Here is a 22,147-nt window from a genome sequence, read left to right as displayed (position 1 = left end):
CTGATTTTGACCTTACGGAGATAATGTGGAGGCAAATCCAGGGGAAATTGGCTTATTTCGCGTGAAAATTGAATGACCTTTGAATTGACGTATTTGGGGGTCCGAGCCCCCCCTTAAAATTAAATCGAAGTGATTTTTGCAATTTTTACTTAAAAGCGGACACAATTTGGTAAATTTTCCCGTTTTATTTTTTCCTTTACGATAATTTGAACCGGAGTTATGATTTTTTGAAAATAGGTCAAAGTTGACCTTTGACCTATCATAACTCGGTCAAAAATTAAAATATTGATCTGCGGTTTGCGCCAAAATTCTTAGTTTTTTATGCTCTTTCAAATGAGGTATCACAAGATAGGGGTTGCCATTTGAAAAAAAAAAGTTGGGGGGCCCCGTCCCCCCCTGAGGGGGGGGGGACCAAAATTTTGACTCCCCGAAAGATGGTCCCCTTTGAGATAGGAACATCCCCAAAGTTTCATTTCCCTAGCTCAATTCGTTCAAAAGTTAGAGGGGGGGTCGGGGACTTTTCGCTCACCCTGTATGATACATTACTTATTTCAAACAGACAGATCATGTTAGTAAGAGAAATTCAGGTACAAGAAATTTTTTCGAAGAGGAGTATCATCAAGTGGATAAGTGACGGAAAAACACTTCTATCTAATGAGATTTAGGAATATTCATGGAACTCGTCCTTTTTCCCCCGAGATTGAAGATTCTGATTCAGAAATGACCTCATTAAGTGATTATTATTAGTGCGCATTTCGTCCTCAGGTACAAAAATTGAAGACTCCGTGATGACATGGGCGCAAATCCTTATTCTTCAGTGGTCAATCGACCAAAAACTGTTTGATATTCACGAAAAAATTGAAGGGCTTTGATGCGCACTTTACCTTGAAAAGAAGATGAGTAAATCGGGAAAAAATCAGATATTTATATTTGGACTGATCTCATGACCGAAATAATTACTTCAGTGGTGTGTTTTAATCGTATCTAGCGCCAGTGGCTATATTGCAGACAAATCCCTTGAAAATGATTCATTAAATCCTACATAAAAAATATCCAAAACAAAGAAGTGATTGACCAGAGGATAGGATTCAAGTACAATAATCTGAACTCTCACCGCCGAATCTTATGCATAAACAAAAGGCGCGAGAGGTAATATGTAAATCAGAGAAACTAATATACATATGAGGAGAAAATTTCAATCGCGACTTATTGATAGAATTCCAAAGCAGGGAGCAAAAAAAGAGCGCGCAGCTTGCAACCTGGTCTGAAAGCTTGAAGGTTAAGGCTAAGCGTGCTGATGCAGCGTAGCCTCCTCCTCGCCTTGCCGCGTCGCACAGTGGATTGAGTCAATCAGAGAGGTCGGACATACAATTTTTGACTAAAACTGCAAATATTGATTTATAATTCGCCGTAGTTTTAAATTTTTAGGGGTGCCTGTAGAAGACAATTTCATGAGAAAACAAAAAGAGCTACTTTTAAATCTCCAGTTTTGTGCAAACGGCGAATTATAAGCTTTTAAAGTTTCAAAATGTTGTCCGGCTTCTCCTATTGACTTGACCCACTGTGCGTCGCGTCGCCCTGTTGTTAAAATGTCGCAACTCCCGCGTCGACAGTTCTGCCCTAACAACCAATCAAGAACGATGTAATTGATACGGACAACTCTAGGTAGATATGTGGTTTCTCTTAGCATGGGAGAATTCTTCGTTTCCCGGACGAAAGAATGTAACTCAATTCTAAATTTGCGAAATTGGCATAGACGATTTAATTTTTCACAAGAATGCTCCCGTGCAAGTTGAGTCTAAAATGTTTCTGATTTTCCTATGAGGTCGGGGGTGAAAGTAAAATTTTCAGTCATAATTGTCAAAGATTTTTCTGGTAAAAATGCAATTTTGCGAGGGGAAAGGCAACACTGAAATGTAGTTACATACTTTAGTGAGAGAAATGAAATTCGATGCGGATCAGTGGCGTGGCTTGATTTGCGATATATCGATTGTCATGTCATTTAAACCTAAGGAAAAGGATCGATACACAATGTATTCACAGCGAACGCCTTCATAATCGATTCTTCATCATAAGTTTAAATGACATAACAATCGATTCACCGCAATTCACGCCACCCCACTGATGCGAATTCTTCCGTTTTTAAGCGCCCTATTCTCGTGTGCTACTTTGTTGGGTTGCGATTGGTTGGATCATTTTCAAAATGCAGAAGGTAAGTGGCATTTTTGAGATATTGAGGGGGAACGTGTTTCCTGCAATTGAAGGATAACACATAGGATTGCCAGCAAGATACTTGCCTTGAGGTTGAAAATTAAATATTTGTTCTAATCCTTTTAAGAACCTTTGGAGGTCGATTGGCTTATAGCGGGTAGTTCATATTTATGGGCGATTTTCCAGCGAGGCAATGATATTTGACACGTTTTAAGTAAGAATTAGCACGAAACGCATTATATTTGCGCTTTTGACTAAGGACGCTTTTGACTCAAGTCTTATGGATTGAATGAGTGAGAACGCAAGTAATATACAAAAAATCTTTTGTAATTTTTCGGGAAAAAAAGAAGAAAAAAACGACGATATTCTATTTTTTTCCCATGTGCTGCCTTGGATCAAATGAAGCAGAAAGGAACGAAACCAACTTTGAGAATTAGGAGTGTTTTAAGCTAAACCAGTCGATTCTTGTCTCCCGTCAAATTTCTAAGACGAAAAATATTTCGAATGTAAAAATTGTCGATATTAATGTCTTTTTAACGAAAAATACCTTTTGCCCCTAGGTCGTGTTCTTGTGTGCTGTATTGATCGAGCTACTTCAAATTATCTTATTATTGTATTTTTAACATTGAGTCCTGGAAGAATGAAACTGGAAACCTCTTTTTATTAGTTCTAACTTAAAGCGGCTTGGTTTCAGGCTCTATTTTACTGAATTCAGTTCCATTTAACAGAGGACAAAGAATATACTTGAAGGAAAAATAACATATTGATGGCCAAAGTGCAAAACCACGTATCTCTCTTTTTGATCTCGCAGATTTCCCGTCATACTTTTTTTTCCCTTTGGAAAACTATTCGTCGTAACTTTTTGGAAACTTCCTCGAATTTTACTCTTCGTAAGCAGAATATTCTGTATAAATTTTAAGCTATACTATTGGCTTTCCTCTCTTATTCTAAAAAATGAAATAAACGCGGAAATTTTGAAACACTGCGATGGAGATACGTGGTTTCGTATCTTGGCCATCGGTATACCTACTCGGTGACAGATGGCACGAGCACGACACAGACGAGCCACGCCACGCCTTGTCACGACGCGACAGGCGACACGACAATGGCAACGCAGCAACACAACTGAATTTTAAGAGGCTAATTTTCCATTTTGATGGTATCATTGTTTCAGTGGCGTGGCGTGCTTTGCGATACATCGATTATTATGCCATTTAAATCTATGGAAAAGGATCGATTAACAGGGTGTTCGCTGCGAACACCTTAATAACCGATTCTTTACCATAGGTTTAAATGGCATAACAATCGATACATCGCAATTCAAGCCACGCCACTGCATTGTTTTTCCTCCCGAAATTTTTTATGAAGCGGAAACGGCGGGAGTCCTGAAAATTGTAGGATGAATATTGATGAAAGCCCCCCCCCCCCTCCTCTCCCCCCTTCCCCGATCCGTCCCTCCTCCCATTCCTCTGATAAACGCTTTCGTGTATCTTCATTAGAGAACCTACTGAATTAAATAACGATAATTGTTCACTATTCCGTGATGTATTTCGAAGAAGACGAAACGAGCTGCACTTTTCTATGCATTTATGCATTCCAGATTCGGCATTCCTCTTTTAACAAGTTTATGTGGCAGAAATCCAATCCTAGGATTTTTCAATTTTTTCTTCTATCCTCCTTTCTTTTCTATCTATTTCGTAGATCTCTGATGTAGCTCAAAAAAGTATGTTGTGTTTTTCAAGAATTATAAATTCTAATTGCTCTCGTTTGTCAATTTTTTACGTAGTAATTTCCCTTCTCCCAAACTTAACATTTTCTATTTTACCACGGAGGTGCGCCCCCTGACCGCTTTGCGGTCCAATTCTTTGAAACGATTCGCGTCTCAGGCGTTATGCGCTACATGTTACCAGTAGGTAGTCACATGTTGTGCACACACACATGCGCTACATGTTGTAGGCAGTCTCATTTACCAATTTCACCATGTAACGCCGTTTGCTGGTTTTTATTTTAATTTCTTTTTATTTTTAATTCTTGTTGCAGTTGATAATGGTGCCGTAAGGTACCGAAACGTCCTGCCTTTTATTGTGTATTTTTAGCCTTGTTTCCGCTTTTTCCTGTGTTTTCGTTTATCGTTTCCGTTTCGGGCTGCTTTCACATACCCTTTGTTTTCCACTACATGTTACCTACTCTAATGATTTTATATTTGGAAGTATGGTAAGAAACCAATTACAAGAACGCTGAATCTTTGCATAGATAAATTAATTATTTCTGCCATCATGAAAGTACCAAAGATTAGCAGGCTTATTCAGGCCGTTTTTTAGTTTTGACCGCAGCCATCGGAAAATTGAAATTCGACTTACGTAGCCAGTAGGTTAGCCTAAGTGAGTAGATTTGTTTTGATTGAACAGAAAATACACATTAAAAAAATTTAAGGCTGAGATATGATGCATCCTTCGTCATACGACGATATCATTCTGTAATGAAAGTGATTTGCGTTTTTAATCAAATGTTGATAGGGAGCATCTGCTTAACATTGGTAAAGAATCATAGTTTTCACTAGAAATAGGCAGATTCATGCTTTACGAATAGAATTTTTCAAGAAGTGATTTCAATATTGGAATGCGGTTACGAATTATAAGCTCAGAGAGGTAGAAGAGCCATTTGCATCGTTGTTTGCGAATGATTATTGTGATGATCATATGTTTGTATGCGTTCTATTTGAAGGCGCTATTGCTATGTGAGGATTTTTTCACAATGCTGAAAATAATAAAATCTACGACTATTTCGCTGATTGAAATTTTGAGAAAGGTACACATGAAATTTTTGATTCAGGTTTTTATCAATGATCTGTTTAGGTCCTCTTTCTTGTGTCCTCAAAACTCGAAATTAAGTGGAAATACTGGATAGCAAAGTGCGCTAACCTCTACATTCCAGAAGAAACGAGCATTCTAGCTTCCTACACGAACGGCAGCAGGCATAAATGAAATATTATTCTTAGTCCACCTTTTTGAACAGAGATAATGTTTTTAAAGTTTTTAGAGGTTGCAAATCAGTTCAGTTAGTGAAGCTGCATGAAGTTAAGCTCATATATCACGCTCATTTCAGAGTGTATTAAAAATCCAAGTCAATTATCATTTTCAAGAAGTATACCATAAATAAAATCAGGCGCATTTATTTACAATGACTACATAAATTCAGCATTTTAACAGGTAACATGAATCAGGAACAATAATTAACACAGGCAAGCGGGGATTTAGCGATTTTCGGATTTCTAAGATTTCTTGGGAGCGTCTTTTTCGGCGGGCTTCTTCTTTTCCTCCGCCTTCTCCTTCTTGATTTCTTCCTCTCGCATTTTGGTGTACTCGTTCTTAGGGTCATACTTCTCTTGAATTTCCTTGTAGGTTGCCTTGTCTTTCTCCATCATGTAATCCAGGATTTTGCTCAAAATTTTCTTCTGAGTGTCGGTGCAAGCTGCACATTTCTTAGTCATGGCCTCTGGGAGCACCTCTGAAAAAATTATAAATAAAATAATAACAATGAATTGTACGTTGATAAAATCATTTCTCATGTACCAACCGAGTACATTTGCAATTATACTAAGTATAATTACGCATTCATGAACTAGATCTTATATTTTTTACGGTGTAGTGCCCCCGATTCTGTGTAAGTCTCTGATGTTTCTTATATCAAGATCGATATCGGTATTTCCCACCAAGCACGTAGTCTTCAAATTTTAAAAAAAGCATAATTGCGAAATTCTTTGGAATAATCGTTGAAAGCCTTTACCCTGGTGTCAAAATTTATCGTACATCTTTGTCTAGGTTTTACATTGAGTCAATGCACATGCACATATCATTTTTCTGCGAAGATGTTCTAATATAAAAAAATGCATATTTTTATCCTGATTATTCTTTTTTTCTCTTGTTCCCCGATGAGGAGAGTGCATTTTGACTCGTTTATCCAATCGCAGCAATTCCTCTGTGTAACCTGGATGCCGCACAGTGGGTCGAGTCAATTAGAGAGGTGGGACATGAAATTTTTGACTAAAACTGGAAATTTTTCTGTTAAATTCGTCACATTTGAAACTTGAAGGTGGGCCTTTAAAAGAGAATTTCACGAGAAAACCAGTGAAACCACTTTTAGAACTTCAAAGTTTCGTATACACGGAGTTATAAGCGCTTAAAGTTTCCAAATTTTGTCCGACCTCTCCTATTGACTCGATCCAGTGTGCACTGGTAAAAAAAAACACATTGGATCTAGAGTCCAGACTGTTGAAAACATTGACAAGAAAAAATACTCTTGATTCAATCAGATTTAAGCTGAAATTAAAAGGAAATCCGCTCAAATTAAGAGGCTTGGTTCTTGATTTAAGCTTAAATCTGATTAAATCAAGAGTATTTTTTCTTGTCGATGTTTTAAGAGTCTGGACTCTAGATCCAATGTGTTTTTTTTTCCAGTGTGTGCCGCTTGCGTACACAAAATCTTACCTCACTTAAATGATATGATAACCACGAACCACCACCGACAGTGCAAGTATATACTCCAACTTGATAATATTTCTTGCTCTGATACCAAGTGTTCAGATTATTTAAATTTGAATCAGCGGTTAATGACTCGAACTATTGAGTTCAAAAGGGATTAAAATAGAAAAATCTAATAATCTCAAAAAGTCCGTATCGAAGCTGTAGTCGTGTATCAGATTTCCCCAGAATGAGTCACATCACTTTACATTGCCCTTATGTTGGGGAATGGTAGTATTTCATCAATCGTAATTGGAAGAGTAATTTCGATGACTGACATTTTTACGATAAACGCTGAGTCAGGACTGTTGAAGGTACATTGATTGATCCAGTAAATACTGCTAACTGCAGAAGTTGCAAGGTGGTGCATGCAAGCACTTATTAACACATCATTTTGTGACAGTAAACTTTGCCTGTTTGAGTCTACTAAAATGTGAATGTTACTGAGATTTTGAGGAATTTAAGCAATCAACACTTGCAACCATCCTACGGGAATAAAAATTCAGCGTTAAGGGACTCTAAATGTATTGGCAATACTGCTTAGAATTGTAGGTAAAAAATATCTTGGCGTAAGAAAAAAAAACGTCCGAGAGTATTAGACCAAATTACGGCTACGACGATGTAGCAATTTCACTTTGAAAAAATTTCGAGGAGTATTTCAATAGTGAAAATTCAGAAATGCGCATCTCAATTTGTGGCGTTGCAGACTCCCGGTCACACTTTATTTTCTACATGGATAATGACTGAGCACTTTTTTTTTAGAAAAATGTCAGTGATTTTTATACCAGCGCATAAAGAATATTCTGTGAAAATGTCAAACAATTATCTGGATTCGGTCTCCTTTTAAAAAAAAAATATGAGCGGAGATTTCAAAACTCCGCAACCAAGATACGCTTTTTTGTAATTTCACCATCGATTTATGCAAGGTTCAAGTTTTCAAAATTCAGGCTTAAAATTCTCGGATTTTAATGCAATTTTACACCCTCAATCCTTTACTATATCATCCTTCCTAGCTTCCTACCTTCAGTTCAAGTTAGTAAGTCTAACTGTATGAAACACTGGCCAAGTCACGTTAATTCCCTCCTGACAGAGGACTTAAGAATCATTAAGGAGCAAAGAGAAAGGTCAGATTATTTCCCGGAACGAACGAATATACAAAACTGTATCTTGCTAGGTCAACGCTTAGATACAACTATACATACTCAATGGATGACCGCGTTGCGGAATGAAAAATTGAAGGCGTTTTTAATGTGCGTGCCCTAGTTTGGCACGCTTTGCGCGCTGTTGAAAATCTGTGGCGGGATGGAGTTGATGTTTCAAGATCAAGAACGAAGTTTCTCTTGCCATATCGCCATGCACGGTATAAACGCCCCTATCTCCCTTACCTGAATAATTAAATGGTATTTATGCCCTTAAATGTCGTGAGATAAGGCAAAATTGTCAATTGGTTGAGAGGATTTTAAAATTACCTTAATGCAGAGTAAGATTATATCGATCGAACGCATCTTAAAACTGTAACTTTTGAAATGTTCGTGCTTTCAATAAAAATTCATACGCTTGAGAACTCATTCAAAAAGAAATGTTGTCTCCATTACGACTTATCCATGTAAATGCTGTGTCAACTGTTTTAGGAACAATTCTAATTATTTGCAACGCATAAAAAGGGAATTGTTTTTCGTTTTTCCAGAACTACGGCTAAAATGAAATAAGGGTGTGCTGAAGTCTTTAAACAAACGTTTTTACTCAAAAAAGATGCATAATAGATAGAATTTTCCGTTAATAAATAAATGGAGGAAAAATTGTCCTTGCAAAATGTTCGTGATGCGACTCGATTTTCATAGTTAATTTTGTAATGAGCATTATTTTATTTATTGAATTTATTTACTTTATTATTTCGGGTTGATGTTTAAATTTATTGCAAACCTTTCAACGTACTTGAGTTTTGATGCAGTCCGTGAGAAATAGGTTCATAACCACGACTATCGCCACAAGATCATGAGTATCACATGATGCACAGGGAAGTCCAATAATCATGTTACAGGGTGATACGCGTTTAAAGTAAAAAGAATAGATTTTAAGCAACGGAGTTTTATCTATGTACAAAGCTTAATGACCATAAAAAATTTAGTGATCTAGTAACTGCAAATGCAAACAAGCTGCTGGTTCCAACACTACTGTGTTGGAGAGCTCGCCTTTGGGAAACTATTAACAACTATTAATGCTTTTTTCTAAAATTGTATACGTATTAAATGAATCTTTACCCAATTATCAGAGGTTACATGCCGATGCAAAATGTTATGACGTAATTTCATAAGTCAAATTTTTCACATTTCAATAAATAAAGAGAAATAAAGAGAGAGAAATGGAATTATCTTTTATGAATGTGATTTTGCGGCAAATGTTGCAATGGCTATTTTTGCCATCGCATTTTTGTTTCTGGCTTTCATCGTTGATAAGCTTTTTCTTAACTTGTCAACAATGTAATGAAACCATATGATTTAATTTTAATTTTTTTTTTTTTTAAATCAAGTCGCCAACTTGAATTAAGGTTATACTTTGTTAAGCTGGCAGTCTGAAATTCTGAATTTTTATCGGCACAGAGTTCAAAGAAACTATAATTGAGCACGGTTCGGAGGAACGTTTCTGCCATAATTCTTACACAATACTTATGGTATACACTAAGAGCGGAAAAGGAACTCACTTGAATTTTAGCGTGGAGCTCGAAAGACCACTTCAAGTCTTTGTATGCGAGTGGCTCAATGGAGCACATCACGCCTTTGTATGTATGCGGTGGCTCAATGGAGCACCTCGCGCACTATAAATAGCACGGAGCTCGAAAGAGCACTTCATGCATCTGTATTTTAAGGTTAAAACGAACTCTAAAGAAACTCAATGCGAGGCTCAAACGAACTCTCAAGCATTCTTAATGCGAGGCTCAAACGAACTCCCAAGCATTCTTAATGCGAGGGGCTCAAACGAATCCTAAAGCATTCTTAATATGAGGTTTAAACAAACTCTGAAAGGATCCCAATGCGAGTCTCAACCGAGCTCTCAAGCATGCAATTATTTTGAGGTTAATTAACCTTCTATGGTACCAATAACGGCAATCTTAAGGATTATCCATTAATTATGCGCAAATCTCAATCTTAGTCTTAGTAACTTAAAATTAATTGAACAAATTATTAAATCACGTCGAGGTCACCATGTTTTTTATTTTAAGAAATAATAACAATTGCAAGTACAACTGCACACAAAAACTGCATTGAAAAGATAAGAGGATGATAACATACAATTAGGTAATTTGCTATAAAACCATAGCAACATGCTATGATATACTCGGCCACTGGAAAGTGCTGCTCTCTAGTGTAGCAAACGAGGAACAATTAATCCTCAGTTGAATGAGGGAACGGAAATGTTCGACGGAGGAAAACTGTAACCCGCGAAAATTCAACTTTTAGACCTTGAAATCAATGGGATTTTGGCCGTTCCTCCGACGGCAACGAGAACCATCCATTTGTCGCCACGGACACTACCAATGCTAAAAGAAATCGATCGCAAAGAGCTCTCCCGAGTGGGCGAGCTCAAAAGACAAGCGTAATACAGAATGCTTTGTCCTTGTTGCTTATCGACGGTTGTGAAACTCCAGGACTACTACGTTTGTGGTGTTTTAATATTTCCATTGACATTTTTAATTTTTTGGAGGAAAAAAAATCAACACCATTCCTCGAAGTTGTCACGGAATTTGCTCTGCACGCAGAAGAAGGGTCCTGGGAGTTTTAAAGAATTGCTATTGAACGGTTTTTCATCTAAAAATAAAGTTAAATGGAAGTCTGCAACGTCGCAAACCGAGAGATGTGGTTCGTCAACATACAGCTCAATTGCTGACAGCTATTTGGCTTACATTGTAGTTGTAATTTAAGTGACTAGTAGTTCGCAAATTAAGATTTTGTCATTTGATTAAAAAAGTTAAAAACGCCTTCAAAGATGAGTGATGTGATATGTGTTGCACATACGAATCGGAGTGTTCTAAGATGTTTATGCCCATGCTAGAGTCAAAAGAGATACGGACAATCGTAATCTGAAGCTAAAGCTAACAGTGTTGTTGAGAAGAAACCAAGAACTCTCCTCTCTCATACATTAAAAATGAAAATATCCAGTAAAGCTTGAATATCACTTTAGATTGAAATCAAATTATTGGATAGAGCTTTAGATTGGCAAATGGATTAGTATCCGCAAATGAATTAGTATCCCCAAATTATTTGATGAAAATCGGGCTGAATAGATGAAAATCGACCTTCATTCATGGAAATCGTAAATTAATTTATATATTACTCATTTCATAGTTTTAAATTCGATACCGGACTCTACCTGGAAGTTAGTAACGATTTAAGATTTTGCTCTGCAGAAGTTGAAATATCGATTGATTCTCTTCTTCTATAAAAGAAGGAGAAAAAAAGGCATTTTCAGGGGTAGCCGGCATCTCATTGTAAAGGATACAGATGTTTCTGATATTGCTGTGGGGAATATTAATTTTTATGTTGAAATCATACACTTCTGTGGAATTAATGTCCTCATATCGTTTTTCCCATAGATTTATTCACGTTTAATTCTATTTCTTTGCGATTTTCATTCAGCGAATGTATTGACAACTCGACACACCCCCAAGTCTTTAGACAAATAGTGTAAAGTGTATAAATCTGTGTCTTTCGGTGACTTCAATGCTCAGTTTCTCTCGAAAAACTTAAATTTTAGTTTTAGTACGAAAGATCCAGCGTATGAACTTGTAAGATGACTTTTCTGTATAGCAAACTTCATTGACTTTTTCCCAGCGCGACCAGTTAAAAAGTTGTTTATATAAAAAATGAAAATCCAGATGTACATTAAATTTTATGGCAGTTGCATTTTTTCCGAGAGAGGAGGGAGGAGGAAGGGGGTTACATTACAAAAAAAAAAAAAAAAAAAAAAAACTTACTCAATATGTTCATTCAATAAACTCGCTGTGCATTCGTTTTAACTATACCACCAAATCCGTCAGATGCAAAACGGCGTTCAAATCATTAAATCCGATGAGAATTCAAAGGTAAATGCCCAAGGGACAAAATCAAAGTTGCACTTACTCTTAAGCTCAGCTGCGTCCGGGGTGCAGGGTCCCTTGTCAGACATGCACTTGAAGTACGCCTCCCTCATCCTGGTGTTGTTCAGCATCTCGTTGACCGGGACCTGGACCTGCTTCTGGTTCTCCTGAGCACGGCCCAGTGCCACCACAAAAACACACGCCAAAACCGCGCTGAGTGCACAGTACTTCATCATCTTCACCGAACTGATCGACGCGAACACGGAAACAAAACTAGAGAAGATGCTCTACGACGGAGGAATTCGGATTGATGTCAATTGAGGCTGTCAATTTGTTTATATAGTTAAAAGTTCGCCTTCGAGTATCATTGATCGGGAGACTCTCAAACCCAGCGAAGCATCGCCGAAATAATTGATGATTGGGGGGGGGGGGGGGGGGGGGGGGGGGGGGGGGGTTTCACTGAGGAAAACGTCGCGGCAGTGGCGGCCCTCGCCTGAGTGTTGACCCCTGAGGATCCAGCATCTTCCAGAGGTCATTGAGCAATTCGCGGAGCGTGACAACTAAAACGGGAACTGTTCAGTGAGTCGAGGCCTGAGCACACCAATCATAGAGCAATGCAACGGAAATGAGTGGATGCCTGCCGTAATTGCGGGCGCCTGCGCTGGATCAACGACTGTCAACAACTCGAGGAGGAAATTCCATCGGGAAGAAAACGAATCTATACGTTTTCCGTCTTCGGAAACAACAAGAGATATTGGATACTGATATAAACTGATTTAGTGGCTACGTCATTCGATATACTATCGAACTCTCACTGAAAGAAAAATCTCGGTGTATTTACTAAGAAAAAGGTAAAATTACCAAGAATGCAGGGTTCTATTTGATCCCAGTTTTTTCTTGGTAAAATTACCATCTATGGAATTGGTAATTTTACCGAGAAATCTCGGTAAAATTATTGAACTTTCTCGGTAATTTTACTGGACCTTGGTAAAAACGCCAATATTTAATATTGACAGTGGTAGAAATACCGAGATAAAATGGCAAAGTTACCGGGAATTGATTACCAATACAAGTGGTATTCTTACCTGGAAAAAACAGTAAAAATACCGGTTTTTAGGTAAGCTTACCAGTCTGTCTTTGTAAAATTACCAATAATTGGTAAAAAAAAGTGAGATGGTAAAGGTACCAACGGACCGTAGTAAGAACGCCTAGAGTTTTCTTTCAGTGCTCGGTTCAAACCAAAACAAACAAGCTAACGTAACCTCATGTACGCATTTTTCATGAGTCAATTGTGTTAATTTATTAGAATTTAGTCATTGACCGGTAATAAATCAATTAAAGACTCTTTAAACACGAAAAATTTCAATTGTAAGAAACACTTGGACGCATTTTACTACCATGGCGCAAAGGGTGCAAATCAGAAACAAGGCACTGAGTTTGTTTATATTGGAAACAAGGGTTCGATATTATATCAAATGACGTAGCCACTAAATCAGTCTATTGGAAACTGCAGAAATTCGTATCTTCTTGCGGTGTTTCAAAGTCTCCGGTCCTATTTTATTCTTTAAAAAAAGACCTAACGTGAATCGTGCCTTGAAATTTTCACAGAATATTCTTCACACAGAGGGGACAAATCATCGGAGTTTTCAAGAAATTACATTAGTAGTTTTTGATGTGGAAAGTAAAATACAGCAGAAAATTTGCAATGCCGCAAACCGAGATACGTATTTTTGCAGTTTCACCATCGATATGTTCATGGTTGTGATCGGACGCCGGTGTCGTCTGTCGCCATGGTTGTAATTGTTTAATACATGGTGCGACTAAATCTCAAAATTTGATCCTCGGCATAACCAAACGGTCAAAATTGGGTCAGTAGTGTATTCTAACTGTTACAGTTGGGTCACAAATGTAATTGAATTTCAATTTCGGTCATGTTAGTAGCGCCGAGTGCAAAAATTCCGTTCTAGATTGCGATGTCTCAGAATTTCCGCCAACGTTTCATCGATTATGATCAAAACAAACCTATGTAACTCGTTGAAACTAAATATTCAAGATGATTTTACAATACTTTGAACGAAATATTTCAGTAATTCATCGAGTATTTTCAGCTCCAAAATATAAATCAGCAGTGGAAATTATAAAACGCCACAACCAAGAAGTGCCTTTTCTGCACGTATCGCTTCAATTTTAACGAGGAAAAATACTCGCACTCGGAAAATTCATTCATTCAAATTCATTCATTCATTCATCCAGCTCGCTGATTATTGAAATTGATAGACAAAGCTATACGCAAAGAATACGTAGGGATATGGAGCGATCCTATTGGTTGAACGGGTGGTTCGTTAAGATTAAGGGGAAATATGATTGGCTAATCGTACGGTCTCTTGTCGGTTGCTGTTAGATAGTCTATTACTTACCTCTTTTGTCCATTTCAATCACCCATCTCCACCAATAGAATCGCTTCGTTCGCCCTACGTCTTCACTGTCTTAGCTTTGCCTATCAAATACTATAATCAGGCCTTAGATATAAAAAGGGCACGACTCTAACGAAAATATTAAAATTGGTCGCAAATGTATGCAAATTTCGAATGCAGTGACAGCTATTACTAAGCAGAGGATGCGAAAACAAGGGAAAGACCGTGGGCCTGAAGACTATGCCATGTCAATACTCTGCCATGCTAAAAATGAACGCCGTAAGAGCTATTAAGGCGTTGCAAAATGTCCTTCGACAAATCACGAATTTTCAGGATAATTTGTGAACATTCCTGTTTCCTGATTTTCCAGAAGATTTCGTGCGTAAATTGATCTATAAAGCCTGCAAATTGCCTAAAATTTTTTCTTAAGGGTGTATTTGCAGGACCAGATTCACCTACTTGCCGCCCATAGGCCGCCTGTATTTTGCCGCCCCTTTTTATTCGTTTTAAAATATAAAAAAAAAAACCATCAAGTGAACGTGCAGCGGGAAGGGGTGCATAAGACGCGTTTACTCTTGTTGGACACATTTTTTGCGAATCCCTGTCAACATTATTAGCAAAAGTTCAAGGAACTTTGCGCGGAAGTTAAATTCCGTAAACCTATCTCTGTGTGGACAAGGCTTTCCATTTATAAGAAATGAACGAAAAAAGTATAAAGGAACAATCTGACTGACCGTACTTAAAGCTATTGGACTCATATTTCAACTATAGATAATTTTAAATCTCTTATCTATTGAAGTACACAAAAATTATATTGATTTACTTTATTGGTGTGTTTGGCGCAATGCGTGAAGCATTCCTACAGTCTTGTAGGCGCTATGCGTTTCACGCCGACCGCTGCTGATCGCACTGTGTTTGACGCAATGCGTGAAGTGTTCATGCAGTCTTGTAGGCGCCAATATGTGTTACATGCCAACTGCCGCGCCGAGGGCTTCTCCTTCTCATCTCAAGTCCTCGTCATCATTGCTCTCTGCGCCGTTCCAGGCCAAAGTGCAAGCTTGGTTCCTCTCTTTTCTCGACTAATCGAGATGTTGCATGTGTGAGGAATTTTCGATTTGACTGTTGATTCTTCCGTAAAAGTTCGCGAAAAACACGACGGTGCCACTGGTTTTCTCTGAAATTATCTCCCAAGCTCAAAAAAAGCTCTCAAGTTGAGGCCAAAATGGAGGGGATATCCCACGCTATCCTGAGAGTCCCCCTCTACATCAAGACAAACTCTCTATGCAAAGATAGGTAGAGTACCTATATTGAGAGAGTATGGCCACTGGGCCCCATGGAGAGGCTTAGGACCCAAAAATGGCGGTGCTTTGTTTTGGTTTTTGTGGATGGGAGGGGGGTCATTGCCAACTTTTGACGGTTATCACCAGCCGCACTTGCTGCCAACCTTACTACATCTGAGATAATTTTTCTCAAAAATTGCACACGATTAGCCTTAAAAATATGTAAAGTTGTCGGAATAGTGCATTTGAGTAAATTTCTTGTTACGAAAAGCAAAGAAAACTACATTTTGAGTCATTTTGCATTACATTAATTTATGGCGTCCGCCATTTTTGGGTCCTAAGGGCTCCATTTAGCCTAAGATGGCTGAGCCAATCAGAGGTGGTAACCCCAGTGGCCATACTCTCTCAATATAGGTACTCTAAAGATAGGGAGCAAATACATTAGCAGGGATGCCGTGTTTTCAGTTTCGGAGTCCCCAAGTAAAGTGGCAGCCTTGTCAATGTATTTGCTCCCTATCTTTGCATGGAGAGTTTGTCTTGATGTAGAGGTGGGCTCTCAGGATAGCGTGGGATATCCCCTCCATTTTGGCCTTAACTTGAGAGCTTTTTTTGAGCTTGGGAGTTGATTTCAGAGAAAACCAGTGGCACCATCGTGTTTCTCGCGAACTTTATATAAGAATCAAAAGTCAAATCGCAAATTCCTCACACATGCAACATCTCCATTATGGGTGTTAAACTAGAAAAAACATATGTATCTCATTTCATCGCTCCTCCGACGTTAGGGCGTACCTCGATTTCTTTATGAGCCCCAGAAAGAATTGATTGATATGTAAAATAGGGCTCTCGTGGAAATCGAGGTACGTCCTTTTGTCAGAGGGACGACGATTTACAGCGGCGCGGCATCTCTTTTCAACTTTGAATAATTGCATTCACATTTTTATAGAAAAACTTCAGTAAGACTTCATTATTTAAATATTGCAGGTGAATTATTCAAATTTTCAGAAATTTATAAAACTGAGACTCCTCTCCTATGTTCTACTATTGTATTTTTAAATAGTGTTCTCAAGATTGAATCATTCAAGTTGTAAATATGTTGCCAAAATTAAAGCTAAGAGAAGACTGCCTCACACCGCAATCACACGCTGAATGTGGGAGCTGAATGTGGAAGTCATCGGCCCGATGCCTGAATTTTGCGCGTGACGCGCAAAATTCAGCAACGATTCTCAGCAACCATCGGACCAATTTTGAATTTGTCTGAACTATTCGAGTAGATTTGATACACATCTGGATGAAAATAACTCGAATTTGCTAAATTTCAGCCGTTGGGCGATGACTGTTGATTTCCACATTCAGGTGCTAAATTCAGCGTCTGATTGCGGCATCATAAATATTTTTTAAAATTTTTTAAATTTTTCGAAATACTAACAATGAGACAGTTCCATGCATCAAAATCTCTGTACTTGTTGTCATAATTTTGCGAAATAATATTTAGATGAATTATTGGTAACGTCACTTTGATGCAACTTTTAATACGTAGGTGTTAAAATTGGAAAACACGTAATTCAATCGCGACCTTTCAAAATCTCCGGTGATGTTTTATTTAAATACTCAAAACTAAATTTTTTTAAATCATTTCTCTGATTCTTCTGCATTTGAGGAAAAATCGGTATAAATTCAGAGAGATTTTTTTTTTTTTTTTTTAAATACACGTTGGGGAAGAATATGCAACGTCACAAAGTGAGATACATTATTCTCGACCTTCACGATCGATTTAACGTTGACATCCGTAATCGATATTCACGAAAAAATATCCCCTCTTGACTTCTAATCAAATTCTGTCATGTGATAAAAATTAAAATTTTCCGGTACTCACTTGCGCTATATTTTCATGAGTACCGGAAAATTTTAATTTTCATATCACATTTGACTTGTGGCGTCCCCCCTCCCACGTAGCTTCTATAAATTCTGTTGTGTTTTGAGTGCTTCTAGAAGCTTTATTCGTCATTAAGAGGATGAGAAGAGTTTCTAGCGATTTTCCTTCGATAGAGACGAACTGAGATTCCATCAACGGTTTTTGACGGCCGAGTTTTGGCCACGAACCTGGAAAAGAAGATCTAGACAACCCGGACAAGTTGGAGTGAGTTAGACCTCATAATTTTCACGGTCGAGAAATCTTGTCACGAGGACAGCCGAGTCACCAGGTGACTTCCCCTTCCAAGATCAGATTTCATGCCGATCTTCAGACAGACCACTTTTAATTTCATTCCACCGGTTTTTCTTCATTAAATTGATACGTTGCTTTTTGGTTCCTTCCGTTTTGTGTTTTCGAGTTGTGATTTGGTGTATCTCATTTTTTTACTTCAATTTTTTAATTTCCTGGCTTTAAACGTTTGAATTCCAGTCATTCCTTCTTAAGAATGCCCTGAGGATTAATAAAAAGCTTAATCAAGCATTCAAATGGAGACGTTTTAAACTAAAAGTTTATTTTTCTCTCTAAAAAAAAAATCGAAATGTAGTTGTGACGGATCGAGTAAGAGAGGAAGGGACTTGAGGTAAGGGCTCAGTTTTCAAGGTAGCATGAAGCCGCAACTCAATTCAAAATTAAATATTATTCTTTGTATTTAATGTTCATAAGCTTTCTAATGTTCTCAAGCGCGCCGCCATATTATTGCAAATCAAAATTTGGGAGTAAATATTTTAAAAAGTTTTTGAAATGATCTTTGTCTCAAGCCGCCTTCAGCGCCAGCTGTTTATTCTCAAAAAATGTCTATTGTAAAACTAAATTATGAATCGGAAAATATCTAGACGCGAAAACTAAATTATTTTATTTGACTGATCGAATAAAATATTTTGCGTTCATTTATTACATTTGCAATTCTTTCAATTTCCTTTAAAACGAGCTACCTGTCAACTAAATGAGGAACAGCTGAAAAATGAGGCAAAATTGGAACTGATCCTTTCGATCCGGTCCAGGTATGAAAGAATTGACTTAAATTTTGCAATTAGAAACTACCTTTTTTAGCTCACTTTAGGAACACAGTATGTATCGTTAGTTTCCCTATGCAGATGAGTCTTTTTAATAGTAGTTTCTCATTGCAAAATGAAGTCCAATTGATTCTTGTAAAAATCAACGTGTCAGAATTAATTCAATACTTTCAATATTTTAAAATTAAAAAATCGACCTTCTGAAAAAATCGAGTATAGAAACGGCATGACTAGTTGCTTGCCATACTAGGTGACCTGACCTCAACTATAACATTGTAGGTGATATCACCTAAAATCTGAAGTGACAGCAAATAATCTAAATTAAGGTGAGATGACTTTTGGAATAGATGAGTTAGCAGCTCTACCAAGTGAAAACTCTACTATATTTTTTCCACTTTCTTTTTTGTGGTATAATACGTTCATTGTAATCCGTATAAGTTGGGTTCAGGCCGACAGCAGCGGCCCTACACCCAAAAAGAAGGAAACCTTTTTGCCTTGATATTATGTGGAAAAGAGCGGTAAGTGAATTCTGGAAAGAGCATTGAGACGCATTAGCATATAAGCTAACCATTGCCAATGCAGAAACCCACCTGGCTCTTTTCCGTAACACGGGAGTTTAGTACAATACATCGTTGTTGAAGTCTCATCCATACAGATATGGGGTCCATGCAATACACTAAACACAATGGTGAAATGTATCTCTGCAATATTTATATTTGTGGAACTATTTCCTAGTTATTTACAGCCCTTACTTAGATTTAGTTAATTACATCTCATGAATGCTAGCCCTGTGGGCAAGAACGCACCTCCAACACTTACCCTCGGCTAAGTGTACACTATACTATCTCAGCCCCCGTTATATTGCTGAGATGTGTGAATTATGAGACACAGAGTTGATTTGTGTACTTAGGGGCGCCACCAGATAGGGAGGGTTGGAGCTGATTCCCTGTTGCCTCAGAATTGCAGAGCGTATTGGACAGCGTTTTGGACGACGACTTATACGTGTGCCGGGTCCACACCCTAGAACCAGCACAACCTACCGTTGGGAGCGTCCAACAGTTAAAGTGAATGAAAAAAAGGGGGGAGGGGGTTAGTAGAGCCCTGACACTCTAATCAAAATGGTCACCTACCTCAGAACACAACACGATCTTATCTTATGGATTACATGTAGCAATTGGGCTGATTTTCCTAACTTCCATAACAAGACAGTTAATTAGAAAAACATTTAGATTAATAAATCCGCACGGATTTGAATATTCTATTATTGATACTGAAATTTAGTTGATATCATCTGACTTTGTCCTAGGGCGAAAGCCTAAACACAGATCTTTGAAGGGGGCTACTCGGTTTATTGGGGATCATCAATGAATAATAATGACAAATAAAGATGGTACCTATAACAAATCCGTAGATCACATAGAACACAATTACACAATGACAGCAGAGGCGGGGACCGAAATCTGCGAGCAGCCGATGGCAAAGGAGATGAAATTACGAGTCAGGTGATTTGGTGGCCAAGATGTGCATTCCAGCTTATATATGACAAACTTGACTTTGCCACACTATCGTAAATGTGCAAATCGCCTATTTTTCGGGTGCATGGCACACTAAAATGAAATCTACATATAACTCGTTGCGCAAGTAAATGCAGGTTATATGGCTGTTAAATATTTAATACAATTCATTAACTTAAAATTTATTGGGTGCACTGTTGAAATGATTTCTAAAAAGAAATTTTTGAGTTCTGCGAGCAAAGGTTTAAAATTGCTAGCGGTGCTAAATTATGGAAATAACTTGACAAGGATCGCAGACAACAAAAAATCGACCAAAAACATCCGTACAGAGGAACCGTAAAAACATCCGTACAAAGCAGGGAAAATATATTTTTCCGACGCCGAAAGTCGTGTCAGCACTTAGAAACACAAAAGAAAAGAAAAAAACTTCCTTTTTTAGAGAAGAGAAAAAGAAAATGAATGGGGGAGAAAAAGAGAGGAAAGAAAAGAGGGAAGAGACAAAAAAACATTTAATCAAATACTTGGTGAGGACTTTAATAGATCAGACTTTAATAGGTCAGACTTTCGGGGTCGTATTTGCAGTAAGATCGCATCGTCGCATGGTCGTGATGTCTTTGTAAGGCTGATCTCCTCATGGCGCCGCTTCTGTTCTCTCAGGAATTTTTTGATGTGGTGAATTTATCCTGGATGAAAATTATCACGCTTGTTTTCGGTGTTAAGTCTCTTCGGTTGTTCGTAACTTCGTAGTCGATCCTCGTCAGTTTGCACTAGTTAGGGGATTCCAATGTTGCTTGAACTTTGAATCAACTGGTGATCGTCGGTGGTTTGGAATAGGATACTGTTAGGGTTGGTTGCTCTTTCGGCTTGCGGTGATCTGCGGGCTCTGAGTTTTGGATGTTTTTGGGGGAATATTTTCTTGTTTAACGAGGGTTACGAAATCTGGGTAGTTACACTCCAAGCACATGACTATTGATATATTGCGTATCTAAGGGTTAAAAATATTATCAGACTGTAAAGCGTATCAATTACCACTTGATTTATCTAAGGCATCTAAGGGTTAAAACTATTACATACATACATAAAGCCGCTTTTTATAGCGCAGCCGCGCGCTCTGCGACGCCCAATCGTCATTGCCCCCTATCCTCCCAGAAATCATCAGGCAATTGGCGGTTATAGGACATTTCGTCAACGATTTTTTGTCCACGCACCTGTTCTTTCTAGTAGTTTAGTAAGTCCGCGCGTTTTTTCGGGGTTATTTTCCCACTGACGTGTTGCATAGTTTTATACGAGATTGAAGGCACCCCAACGTATCATGATTGATGGCATCTTTTGAAAGCAAGAATTTCCCTCGCAAATAATTAAATAGAGTGACGAAGACAAAAAGTGAGCGGTAGTGGAAGAACTTAGTAAGTCCAAGTATCTGTATTCAATAACGTTTGGCATGATTTTTGAATTTCATCAGAGGAAAAAGTGACTTGATCAATCAGAAATATGCTCCAATTTACCGCCGAGAAGATTCCCTTATGACTCAATAAAGAAAGTAATGCTTGTTTGAAGGAATAATGCTTTTATAAAAAGAAAAGTCACTTACTTCAAGCAAAAACCCGCTTTTATTCAGCTATTTTATTCTTGATTCAAAATAAAACTTCTTACAGCATACTCAAGAATGTTTCCACCTATATTGTGTATCTCTAATGAAATTCAAAAATTATGCTAAACTTATTAAATGCGGGTGCTAGGACTTAGTGAGTTTTTGGACTACCGCTTTCTTTTTGTGCCGTAGTATCTTGATTTATTTTGCGAGGAAAACTCCGTGCTCTTAAAGGATACCTGTCATTTTTGATGCGTTGGAGAGCCGTCAATTCCGTATGATACTGTGCAACAGGCAACACCTCTGTTGTGGTTGCGATCTAGTTGCTTGAAGCGCCGCAGCGCAGCGGGCGAGGGTGACTAGCGCGACACGCGCACTGGCGCCTACAAACCTAACAGGAATACTTCACGCATTGCGCAATGCGTGAAGTATTCCTGTTAGGTTTGTAGGCGCCAGTGCGCGTGTCGCGCTGGCAGCACGCCGCGCCGCGCGCTGCTCCGCTCTGTGTTTGGCTCTAATATTTTAACTCACGGGGCCAGCGTTTTTCAACTCATAATT

General features: G+C 38.1%; 1 protein-coding gene across 1 annotated transcript; it reads right to left on the bottom strand.

The window, feature by feature from the left end:
* Positions 1-5,339: 5,339 nt before the first annotated feature.
* LOC109040996 (ejaculatory bulb-specific protein 3) lies at positions 5,340-12,195 on the bottom strand. Its single transcript, XM_019057156.2, has 2 exons — positions 11,849-12,195; positions 5,340-5,718 (listed from the first exon to the last, which is right to left on the bottom strand). The coding sequence occupies exons 1-2, from the start codon at positions 12,039-12,041 to the stop codon at positions 5,483-5,485; spliced, it is 429 nt and encodes a 142-aa protein (XP_018912701.2). The 5' UTR covers positions 12,042-12,195; the 3' UTR covers positions 5,340-5,482.
* Positions 12,196-22,147: the final 9,952 nt, after the last annotated feature.

Source organism: Bemisia tabaci, chromosome 6, assembly GCF_918797505.1.
Source record: "Bemisia tabaci chromosome 6, PGI_BMITA_v3".
In the NCBI taxonomy this organism is placed as follows: Eukaryota; Metazoa; Arthropoda; class Insecta; order Hemiptera; family Aleyrodidae; genus Bemisia; species Bemisia tabaci.
The sequence above is the reverse complement of the archived record's forward strand: the minus strand, read 5'-3'. Positions and strand labels throughout refer to the sequence as shown.

Coding starts and splice junctions, on each gene's coding strand:
- LOC109040996 (XM_019057156.2), bottom strand. CDS start 12,041: ATGATGAAGTACTGTGCACTCAGCGCGGTTTTGGCGTGTGTTTTTGTG. Junction 5,719..11,848: donor GGACGCAGCTGAGCTTAAGA/GTAAGTGCAACT, acceptor TAATTTTTTCAG/AGGTGCTCCCAGAGGCCATG.